Source organism: Monodelphis domestica, chromosome 1, assembly GCF_027887165.1.
Source record: "Monodelphis domestica isolate mMonDom1 chromosome 1, mMonDom1.pri, whole genome shotgun sequence".
Taxonomy (NCBI): Eukaryota; Metazoa; Chordata; class Mammalia; order Didelphimorphia; family Didelphidae; genus Monodelphis; species Monodelphis domestica.
The window spans coordinates 498548030-498561085 of NC_077227.1; the positions used below are offsets into that span (position 1 = coordinate 498548030).

General features: G+C 35.1%; 1 protein-coding gene across 4 annotated transcripts in view; it reads right to left on the minus strand.

Moving 5' to 3' along the window:
• DOK5 (docking protein 5) overlaps window positions 1-13056 on the minus strand; it is a 181400-nt gene that overhangs the window by 26195 nt on the left and 142149 nt on the right. For 3 of the 4 annotated variants that reach the window (XM_001369086.4, XM_007475696.3, XM_007475695.3), the window contains one exon: window positions 7908-8043. In XM_001369086.4, coding sequence (XP_001369123.1) covers window positions 7908-8043 — 136 coding nt within the window. Of the gene's footprint in view, window positions 1-2451; window positions 5951-7907; window positions 8044-13056 lie in introns of those variants that run through there. The other variant, XM_007475697.3, reaches the window with a different exon arrangement.

A 13056-nucleotide genomic window follows, 5' to 3' on the forward strand; every position in this document is an offset into this window, starting at 1 on the left:
TCTGTACTTCCCACCTCTAAGTCTGGCTCATTATCCATTGAGTCACCCAGTTACCCCTCAGCAAAATAATTTTGGAGTTGACTCTGTTGTAGCATTCCATAGAAGATGAAATGTTGGATTTTGAATTATGATGATCTGGATTCAAACCCTGATTCTCACATTTAAGAATTGTGTAACCATAGGAAAATAATACATTATGTGGACCCCAGTTTCTTCAGTTCAAAATCAGGGGTGAGGTAGGGAATAGTAATACTCATAGTGCCAACTCACAGGGTTGTATAGTAAGACTCAAGTGAAATAACAGATATAGAGCACTTTCCCATTTCTAAGGTCTATATAACTGTCAGCTATGATTGTCGTTGTCACCATTCATCCCTGAGAGAAACAGCAGTTATATCTCTGGTAAATGTGCCTACAGCTGCTAGGGGAGGTTTTATAGAGTAAGGCTGGTTTTTAATAATTGCATAAAGTAACTATTAAAGCATAACACTGAACATTAAGACTGTTATTATGTTGCTATAAAATATGGAAGATGAAGTGATCTAAAGACTCCATTCACTTATTCTGGCTAGGGCACACAGTCCAGAATTTCCAAGGAGAATCCACAGTAGTTCTCTTTGCCCCTATCAAATGATATCATATCCCAGTGAAATATTCAATGTATAGAGCAAAAATTCAAATAAATCTATTCAGCTCAATCTGGCTTCATTCCTAAAACATTTGCCATCACAAAGTCAGGCTTTGAGAATTATCATGGTGTGATGGAAAAATTACTGGATTTGGAGGCAGAGGACCAAGATTTAAACCCTACCTCTAATCCTTTGCAGCTATGCAGCCACAAGCAAGACTTTTAATTTTTCTGGGACAATTCCCCCTGAAAATTAGAGTTTTCGACTACATTCTATGGAGGATTCCCTCCAATTCTCAATCCTATTATTCTAATTTTTATCTCAACTGATTTGACAACATCTAACTATCTATGTTTACCTTTTGTTTCTTTTCTAATACACACACATGCATTCAAACATGTATACACATATTTTGCCATATTTACTTTCTCTTAAATTTATCCTAGTGCTCAAAATGGTGAAGTTCAAAACATAAAAGGAATGTTCATTTTCACATATCCTTTCCCTATTCCATAATGCCTTCATTTCAGTGTCTCCCTGTAAATATCCTATTAATTTCTCAAGGCCCTGATCAAATCTGATTTCCTCCATGAAGATTTTCTTCATGATTTCAGCCAGAAATGAATTGTCTTCCTTTTTTTAAAAGCATGGTACTTATTGTTTGAAAAAGGAAATCATTATATAATAAATGGATTATATTTATTTGTGTGTCTTATCTATCACACTAGATTCTAAGTTTTTTTCTAATATAATAATTTATTTTTCCAATTACATATAAAATGGTTTTTTATTATTTGTTTTCTTAAATTTTGAGTCCCAAATGCGCTCTTTCTAAGCAATTTGATATAGGTTATACATGTACTATCATACTAAACATATTTTCCTATTAGACATTTGGTAGAATATTTTGGTATTTGTTAGAAAAAAAAAGCCATGGAGAAAATAAAATGAAAAATAGTATGCTTTTATCTGTCTTCATATTCCATTGGTTCTTTCTCTGGAAGTGGATAGTATTTTTCATTGTGAGTCCTTCGGATTTGTCTTAGATCATTGAATTGCTGAGAATAACTATGTTATTCACTGTTGATCATTGTACAATATTGTTGTTACTATGTACAATGTTCTCCTAATTGTTTCAATTTGAATCATTTCATGTAAGTCTTCCTGGGTTTTTCTGAAAGCATCCTGCTCATCATTTCTTATAGCACAACAGTATTTCATTACAATCATATACCACAGATTGTTCAACCATTTGCCAAAGGAGAGAAATTCCCTCAATTTCCAAAATTTTGGCAACACATAAAGATCTGAAAGAAACATTTTTTTATAAATAGATCATTTCCCCTTTTTAAAAATCTCTTTATGATAAAGACCTAGATTAAAAAATTTATCTGGAAGTACAAAAGATCAAGAATATCAAGAGAACTAATGAAAAAAATGTGAAGGATGGTGGCCTAATGTTACCAGATCTCAAACTATACTATAAAGCAGTGATCATCAAAAATATATGGTACTGGCTTAGAGATAAAACGGCGGATCACTGGAAGAGACGGGATAAATGTCCACAGCAAGAAAGTATATGATAAACCCAAAGATCCCAGCTTTTAGGACAAGAATCCAGTATTTGACAAAAAATGCTGGAAGAATTAGAAAAGAGTGTGGGAGAGATTAGGTTTAGATCAACATCTTACAGCCTATACCAAGATGAATTCAGAATGGGTAAATGGGAAATCATAAATAAATTAAGTGAACATAGACTAGTATATCAGATATCTGGGAAAGGAATAAATTCAAGACAAAGCAGGAGATAGAGAACACTACAAAATGTAAAATAATTTTTATTGTATTAAATTTAGAAGTTTCTGTACAAACAAAACAAATACAATGAAAATTAAAAGGGAAGCAACAAACTGGGGGGGGGGGATTTTATAACAAAATCCTATGACAAAGGTCTGACAAAATACTTGTACAAAAATATTCATAGCCACACTCCTTGTTGTGGCAAAAAATTGGAAAATGAAGGGTTGTCCCTTGATTGGGGAATGGCTGAACAAACTGTGGTATATGATGGTGATAGAATACTATTGTGTTGTAAGGAATGATGATCTGGAGGCTTTCTACATTAACTGTGAGAACCTCCATGAAATGAGCAGAACCAGAAGAACACTGTACACAGAAAGTAAACATTGTGGAACAATCCAATGCAATGCACTTTGCTACTAGTAGCAGTTCAACAAGCCAGGACACTCCTGAAGCACTTATGGGAAAGAATGAAAACTACATTGAGAGAAAGAACTATGGGAGTAAAAATGCAAAAGAAAAATATATGACATTACTTATCACACACATGCACACACACACATATGGGATGTCAATTGGGGTTTAGGCTTTAAAATATCACTCTAAAGCAAAAATGAATAATATAGAAATAGGTATCCAGCGATAACATTTGTACAACCCAATATAATTGCTTGTTGACTTTGGAGGGGGGAGGAAAGAGGAGTGGGAAAGAAAATGAATCATGTAAACATGGAAGCATATTTAAAAATAAAATTTTTTAAAAAGAAAAATAAACAAAGAAATGAAAAAAAGGATAAAGACCTAGTAGTAATATTGTGGAATCAATGGATATGCACATTTTAAAACCCCGTGTCCACAGTTCGAAATTGCTCTTCAGAATGGCTGGATCAGTTCACAACTCCACCAAGAGTATATTAGTGTCTCAATTTTCCCACAATGCCTCCAACATTTAGATTTTTCTTTTCTTTCATGTTAGCCAATCTAATAGGTATGAGGTAGTACCTCAATAGAATAAGGTTCTTAGGAGAAGGGATCTTTTCTTATTGGACTTTGTATCTTTTCATAGCACCTAGCACAGTGTCTTAAACACAACAGGTCTGAGTAAATGTAGATTAATTGATATTCCCACAAATGAGATGGGTTTCATTTAGTTAATAATCTATAATTGCATAAAATAGAAATATATAAATATATCACTTAAACAGTAATCTTATTAATGAAAGCCAGAAAATAATTGCTGCTATTTTGAGATAGTGATCTTTGGAGAGGGAACAGTGAAGTATTTTCAAAATGGAGAAGCATGTAGTGTTAACAACTAAAATCCTAGCATACCAATAGGTTGTTACTCTCATACAAGTTTTTACAACTGCTACCACCACCACTACTGCCTGTTACTATTGCAATTACAGTAATTTATTTAACCTTAAAATTGATGTAATGAACCTAATATCTAAAAATGACTACATTTTAACTTTAAATATTCTCTCTTGATTTGATTCCATGACTCCCTTATCATTTCTTCAAAATGCTGTATAACACTATTTTTAAAAAATAATGGTGGGAGCATGTAGGTGGCTCAGGGGATAGAGAGGCAAGCCTAGAGACACAGAGTCCTGGGTTCAAGTTTGATTTCAGCTACTTCCTAGCTGTATAACACTGGGTAAGTCACTTAACCCCCATTGCCTAGCTCTTATTGCTCTTCTGCCTTAGAATGACTACATGGTATTGCTTCTAAGATGGATAGTAAGGGTGTTTGTTGTTTTTTGTTTTGTTTTAAAGCAGTTCTAGTAGCAAAAGCTAGGTAGCTCATGGGACAGAGGCAGATCTAGAGACACAAATCCTCTGTTCAAATCTAGCCTCAGAATCTTCCTAGCTTTGTGACCCCGGGCAAGTCATTTAACCCCAAATTCCTAGCTCTTACTGCTCTGCCTTAGAACCAATACTTACTTAGTATTGATTCTAAGACATATGTTAAGGGTTTTTTAATAAAAATTGTGATGAGATATTTTTTAAGTAGTGATAAAACCTTTTCAATACCTCTTGAATTCTCTTATCCCAGTTGGAGACCACATTATGCATGCTCCTTGAGTGTAGGGGCCATTTCATATATATGTTAATATCTTTCCCCAGACCTTGCACAGTGTTTAAAAGATATTTGATATTCCCTAAGCAGTTAGTGAATGGATGAGCTACCATAGTGAAAGCAGGGTGAAACTAATTTCAATATCATTTGGAGAAAAGCTCAACAAATAGGAAGATAATATAAGAGAAGTCTGATTATAGGATGAGATTTGTTATAAAACTAAGTGATCCGAGTGTAGAAGTGTGATCAGTTCCATTTTAAGGAGGACTCACTAAGTGCAGCATTAGCTTTAAAGGCTTCATGGGGAAGGTGTAACTTGTTTTTTTGGTGAAAGTACTCTGACATAATACTGTGTTCTAGGGTTCCCTGGCTGTCTGCTGACTGCAAGTACTCTGTCTCTAGGCTACCACTTGAGGGAAAGACTAAACTATGACGTATGCATTCCTGGAATAATTGGCTCCTTGCAGACAGCCACTCCTCATTCCAAAATTAGACTGGTCATTGATACTAATGCAGGGGATGCCTCAAAGGTGGCAAAAATAGCCCTGCTGCTGAAGGAATAACCTGAATAATGTAAGCAGCAGCATCACTCTACTCTCTCAATACATCTGGGTTGGAAAAGACCTTAGCCAACATCCAGCCCAGCCTTCTCATTTTACAGTTGAGAAAACTAAGACCCATGGAAGTAAAATGACTTGACTAACGCAAAGATGTTGCTAAAAGAGCTGGGTTGTGAACTAACATCCTCTGACTCTAAATTCTGTATTTTTATTTTTTAATTACCTCATACTGTCTCTTTCAGCTGGACAGTATTTATCCCAAAAAGGAAAACAACCAAGGAAGGAGGGAGAAGTCCATAGAACAAATAACATTAATATTGGAAGGAACTAATCATCTAATCCAATCTTCTCAGAGGAAAAGGAGGCTCAGAGAATGATTTAGGTGATTTGTCCAAGATCATGCTGCTAAAAATTACCTACTAGAACTAGAATCCTGAATTTCTGAGTGACTCTAATGCCAATATTCCTTCCTATTATACCACATTACTTCTCCAGAAGAAAATAAAGATATCAGACATGGTAATAAAAATACTTTTAGAAACATATTTCTAATAAGAGCTACCATATATAGTTATGGTGAGTGTTTAAAATTGCTGGAAAATGTTCTGATTCAAGTGTTTGTAAACATTAGGAATAGTTGCCATTGTAGACAGAGAAAGGAATTTAATACCCAAAACATATCATAAACCACACATTAAATACATATGAAGGGTAAGTTAACATAATAAAAAGTTGATTTTAAGATTTGGATAAGGGCTCAGTAGGCAACATATCACACAGTAGGAACTGATCTCTTCCCATTGGCCTTCAGAAGAATTTGTAGGAGTTTCACCATATTAGCAGCAGACCTGTTTCTGAATAGCTCAGTTGATGGAAGCCTGTTAAGAAATGAGGTCAAGGTTATGGGCTCAAATACCAAATGAGCTAGCAAAATTCATTCTATTCCTCAAACTACAGTCCCTGCAATCTAACAAGTGCAAACTCCTGGCCACAAGGGCAATGGAGTGAGAAAATTCAAATGAGTGAGTGAAAATCCATTCCCACAATAGGAAAAATATTTTGAAGGAAGGAAAGACAATAGGACAGTGGCATAGTCTCCAGGTACAAAAGAACAGAAAGGATAGTTGGGGATTTTTTTCTCATACAAAATTTCTAGCATGAATTTCCAGCTTCTTACTCTCTTTTGCTTCTTCAAAATTGACATGCACTTTTGAAATGTCACTTTGGTTGAAACTGAATAAGCTGCTGAAAAATTGCCCTTGTTTTATAGACTTGAGAAGGATCAGAATTTAACAATTCCTTTAAGGAACAAGCTAATTTTTGCCTCAACTGATATGTCTGGACCCTTAATCACAGAGCAAAGCCAAACCAAGCTATATTATTGTGTAATTACATTTCTGAAAAAGAGAATCTGAAGACTTCTCATGTTCTTGATTAATTAGACAAACTAATAAGGCAGTTTTAAATGTAAGACATGTGCCCACAAGCTGGGGTAGTCCCCCACAAAGCTGGTGAAGCCAATTGATTGCTTTATATATAAGGTAATTGAGATAACCCTAAGTCAAACTTTCTAGACTGAGCTGAATCCAATATTGATTGGAATTATAGCTGGCATTCACAAAGCCCTTTACAATGACAAGACACTTTCTTTCCAGAAACCTTGTTGCTAGATAATGTAAGTATTAAGATAGGAGACCTGTGATTTCATTAGTATGGAGAACTCCCACTTGAGCAAAACTTCCTCTCCTATAAAGTTTGAAAGTTAAATGATTTGCCCAAAGTCAAAGAACCTATGGTAAAAGGTCTATGTCTGAGGCAGGAGACAACTGGCCCTCCAGTTCTCTGGACTTCAAAGCTTGCTCTCTGACCATTATATGATTCTCTCTTATAAGAAGTCAATGTGTGTGTGCATGCACATGTGTGTGTGTGTGTGTGTGTGTGTGTGTGTGTGTAACTAACTATGATATAAGCTATAATGTAATAAGTGTCTAGGAAAAAGCTAACCTTCTTGGTTATATATTGACTAGAGTGCCAGGCCCTGAGTGAGGAAGACTGATCTTCCTGAGTTCAATTCTGGACTCTGAGTCTTAATAGCTGTGTGACCCCAGGCAAGCTAAGCTATCTACCTCTGTTTCCATCAGTTTCCTCATCTATAAAATGAGCTGGAGAAGGAAATAACAAGCTACTCCAATATCTTTGACAAGAAAAGCCCATAAAAATGAGGTCATGGAGAGTCAGACATGATTGACAATGAACACAACATACACAAAAAGAAGACATCACTTGAAGCTGGGGGTGGGAGAATTAGGAAAAGTTATAAGAAGAGGGTTGCAATTGAAGTTCTTGAAGGAAGGGGAGGATTTCAACAAACAGATAAGATAAGGGAAGCATGAACAAGCTCAGACAATTTGATTTGTCTAAATCAAAGAATATTCAAAGAGAAGAGTCTGAGATAAGGTAGGAAAGGTAGATTAGATCTACCCTGTGGAGGGCATTGAATGCCAGGCTAATGAGTTTGAAATGTATACAGGGGACAAAAGAGACTCATTGTAGGTTTTTATTTTGAGTGCTTCCATGGTATAAGTAACCAAAAGAAGTTACTCTGTACTAGGCACTAGAAACAAGAAGGTAAAATATGATCCAGTCCCAATCTCTAAAGGGACTAGTGTATACTAGCATATTCCAGTATATGTTATATGTGAAGCAAACAAGTTATTAGGTATAGACACAAACTGTTTCTCTGGATAGACACTGACTGTATGTTCAATCAGGAACCACACAGTTGACATCGACTGCTGTAACATGTTGGGCAACAAGAAGAAATGTCAAACATACCATTGAATTTTTCACACTTTGTAGCAGACGCTCATGCTGCTCTGCTATGGCCAGGGCAGCAGAGTGTACTTTCTGATAGATGGCTTCCCCATCTCTTGTCTGAAAGATAAAAAGTCCTTCCCCAGTATCACACATCCTGTCAAAGCAAAACAAAAATTGCATCAGAATCAAGTTTCTAGGACAATACTAGAACAATGAGGATCTTCAGTACAATTCAAAGTAAATAACATGTTTAAGTGACTATCATGAGCAGAATATTTTTAGGCAAGGGGGAAGGCAAAAATTCAAATATGACACCTGTACCTGTCCTCTTGGAGCTTACAATCTGGTATGAGCAGATAGTGGAGCAGTGATCAATCACTGAGTGAAGTGAGGGAAGGATGAGTTCAAATTTAAGTAACATAGGTCCAAAAATAATAGTGTGGATAGTTATTTCTCATTAATATAAAGTGAGGGGGCAGCTAGTTGACTCAATCAATCAAGAGCCAGGCCTATACCAGAGATCCTGGGTTCAAATCTGATATCAGACACTTAGTAGCTGTGTTACCCTGAGCAAGTCACTTAATCCCATTGCCTTGCAATGAATGCTCTTCAGTCACTACTGTGTTGATTCTAAGGAAGAAGATAAGGGTATTTTTAAAATTAAAAATCATTAAAAATTCAAAACAAAAGAATATGTTTAAAATAATAAAATCTATAAACATGTTCCATAATCCACAGCAAACAGGCAGGTAAAACATATCCATATGGGAAAGATTTTCATCAGTAAATATACCTCTAGCCTTAAATGACTACTCTAAGATCCCTTTAAAATGAAGATTTCATGGTTCTTTGATTCTATTCAGGCTTTTATTAAATTAATTCCATTATTTACATCTAGGATTAAATGTGACTTTCATGATATCAGTAGCATCCAATATATCTGCACCTGTGGTCAGCTCAACAAATGGAGAATAAGAGGAGTTGATGAATCTTGCTGAATTAATTTGTGACCATGTCAGTACTTCAGTGAACCCAGAATGTGTGTACTTGCTCCATCTATGCAGATTTCAACCTAGCGACACATGATTGCTGCAAGTGATTCCTTTCTATGCTATCCCAGGCAACAGATTCTTTCCAAATTATCAATATACTAGAAGTCTTCTTTTATTTTTTTCCCATTTTGTAGATACCAGTACAACATTTTTTAAAGGAACTATATGTCCCTTTGACATCCAGTGTTAGGCATGAATAAAAATATCACCTCCATACAGAATCAGTAAAAGACAAATGTGTGTTTTCTTGGAGAAATGGTGCATAATTATGAGGAAATTAATTGTCCATTCCAATTACATTTTATATAATCATAAAAGAAGTACATGACTGATGATTCAATTTGTTTGCTGGCTCAATGTTTTATATTTATTTAGGATTCTGATTTTCAGATCCCTTTACATAAATTATCTTATCTGGTCCTCAAAACATTTTCAGAGAAGTGAGGCAAGGATTATTATCTACATTTAACAAAAAAAAAAAAAAACAGACAGAGAGGTTAGGTGGCTTGTCCAGCATCACACAACTACTAACAAATAGAACCATGCCTCGATCTCAAGTCTTTCAGTTTAAATATCTAATGCCTTTTTAACTGCAACACATTGCCAAATAATATAGCACTCTGCCTTTAAGTCTTGCAAAAAGAACTTACAAATATTACATTATTTAAACCTCACAAAATACCTAGGAGGTGAGTGCTATTATTCTCCTCATTTTACAAGTGAGGAAATTAGAAAAAATTAAATAATTTAAGGGTCAGAGACATCTAGTAAGAATTTGAGGATGAATTTGAAGCCAGGTTCCTGGCTCTGTTCACTGTGCCACTTAGCTTCCTCCTTATTCTGGGAATATATCTCTCCACAGATAACTTCAGTTGATAATGATTTATGTGGGTTTATTTTGTATCCTGCAACTTTGCTAAACTATTTAATTATTTCAACTCACTTTTTAGTTGGTTCTCTAGGTTTCTCTAAGTATACCATCATATCATCCAAGAAGAGTAATAGCTTGGTTTTCTCATTGACTACTTTAGCTCCTTAGATCAATTATGCTAATAGTTTTCCTAATATAAAACCAGCCTTGCATTTCTGGTATAAATCCCACTTGATCATTGTGGATAATCCTTCTGGTAACTTGCTTTTGTCTATTTAATAATATTTTATTTAGGGTTTTTGCATCAATGCTCATTAAGGAAATTGCAATTTGCTTTCTCTGATTTTGGTCTTCCTGGCTTAGATATCAGTACGATATTTGTGTCATTAAAAGAATTTGATAGGACTCTTTCTTTGCCTATTTTGCCATATAGTTTATGGAGTATTTGGATTAATTGTTCTTTAAATGTTTGCTAGGATTCATTGTGAATCCATCTAGCTCTAAGGATTTATTCTTAGGGAGTTCATTGATGTCTTGTTCAATTTTTCTCCCAAGATGAGATTTTTTTTAAAAAATTTTAAACATTATTTTATTTGGTCATTTCCAAACATTATTCACTGGAAACAAAGATCATTTTCTTCCCCCCCACCACCACCACTTCTCCCATAGCTGATGCACAATGTCACTGGGTATCACATGTATCCTTGATTCAAACCCATTTCCATGTTGTTGGTATTTGCATTAGAGTGTTCATTTAGAGTCTCTCCTCAGTCATATCCCCTCAACCACTGTAGTTAAGTAATTGCTTTTCATCGGTATTTTACTCCCACAGTTTGTGCTCTGCTTGTGGATAGTGTTTTTTAGATCCCTGCAGATTGTTCAGGGGCATTGTATTGACACTATAGAGAAGTCCATTACGTTCAATTGTACCATAGTGTCTCTGTGTACAATGTTTTCCTGGTTCTGCTCCTTTCGCTCTCCATTCTCCATGGAATTCCTCCACTCACTTTATTATTCCAGTGAGCACAATAGTATTCCATCACCAACATATACTACAATTTGTTCAGCCATTCCGCAATTGAAGAGCATCCCTTCATTTTCCAATTTTTGGCCACCACAAAGAGCGCTGCTATGAATATTCTTGTACAAATCTTTTTCCTTATTATCTCTTTGGGGTACAAATCCAGCACTGCTATGGCTGGATCAAAGGGCAGACAGTCTTTTATCGCCCTTTGGGCATAGTTCCAAATTGCCTTCCAGAATGGTTGAATCAATTCACAACTTCACCAGCAACGCATTAATGTCCCAACTTTGCCACATCCCCTCCAGCATTCATTACTTACCATTGCTGTCATGTTAGCCAATCTGCTAGGTGTGAAGTGATACCTCAAGGTTTTTTTGACTTGCATCTCTCTGATTATGAGATGTAGAACACTTTTTCATGTGCTTATTAATAGTTTTGATTTCTTTGGCTGAAAACTGCCTGTTCATGTCCCTTGCCCATTTATCAATTGGAGAATGGCTTGATTTTTTGTACAATTGATTTAGCTCTTTGTAAATTTGAGTAATTAAATCTTTGTCAGAGGTTTTTATGAAGATTGTTTCCCAATTTGTTGCTTCTCTTCTGATTTTAGTTACATTGGTTTTGTTTGTACAAAAACTTTTTAATTTGATGTAGTCAAAATTATTTATTTTAAATTTTGTGACTCTTTCTACTTCTTGCTTGTTTTTAAAATCTTTCCCTTCCCAAAGGTCTGACATGTATACTACTCTGTGTTCACCTAATTTACTTATAGTTTCCTTCTTTATGTTCAAGTCATTCACTCATTCTGAATTTATCTTGGTGTAGGGTGTGAGGTGTTGATCCAAACCTAATCTCTCCCACACTGTCTTCCAATTTTCCCAGCAGCTTTTTAGCAAATACTGGATTTTTGTCCCCAAAGCTGGGATCTTTGGGTTTGTCATAAACTGTCTTGCTGAGATCATTTATGCCAAGTCTATTCCACTTATCCTCCTTTATGTCTCTTAGCCAGTACCAAATTCTTTTGATAACCACTGCTTTAGAGTATAGTTTGAGGTCTGGGACTGCAAGTCCTCCTTCCTTTGCATTTTTTTCATGATTTCCCTGGATATCTTTGATCTTTTGTTCTTCCAAATGAACTTAGTTATGGTTTTTTTCTAACTCAGTAAAGAAGTTTTTTGGTAGTTCAATGGGTATGGCATTAAATAAGTAAATTAATTTGGGTAGGATTGTCATTTTTATTATGTTAACTCATCACACCCATGAGCAATCCATGTTTTTCCAATTGTTTAGATATAGTTTTAACTGTGTGGAAAGTGTTTTGTAGTTGTGTTCATATAGTTCCTGTGTTTGTCTCAGCAGATAGATTCCTAAGTATTTCATATTGTCTAGGGTGATTTTAAATGGAATTTCTCTTTCTAATTCTTGCTGCTGAAATGGGTTAGAGATATATAGAAATGCTGATGACTTATGTGGGTTTATTTTGTATCCTGCAACTTTGCTAACGTTGTTGATTATTTTGAGTAACTTTTTGGTTGATTCTCTAGGATTCCTTAAGTAAACCGTCATATCATCCGCAAAGAGTGATAGCTTGGTCTCCTCATTGCCAATTTTAATACCTTCAAATCCTTTTTCTTCTCTAATTGCTACTGCTAGTGTTTCTAGTACAATGTTAAATAATAGAAGTGATAATGGGCATCCTTGTTTTACTCATGATCTTATTGGGAAGGCTTCTAGTTTATCCCCATTGCAGATGATGTTTGATGATGTTTTAGATATTACTGTTTATTATTTTTAGGAAAGACCCTTCTATTCCTATTCTTTCTAGTGTTTTAATAGGAATGGGTGTTGAATTTTATCTGCATCTATTGAGATAATCTTGTGATTTTTGTCAGTTTGCTTGTTAGTATGGTCAATTATGCAGATGGATTTCCTAATATTGAACCATCCTTGCATTCCTGGTATGAATCCTGCATGGTCATAGTGGATGACCCTCATGATGACTTGCTGGAGTCTTTTTGCTAATATCCTGTTTAAGATTTTTGCATCTATATTCATTACGGAAATTGGTCTATAGTTTTCTTTCTCTGTTTTTGACCTGCCTGGCTTTGGGATCATTACCATGTTTGTGTTGTAAAAAGAATTTGGTAGAACTCCTTCTTGGCTTATTCTGTCAAATAGTTTGTTTAATATTGGGATTATTTGTTCTTTGAATGTTTGATA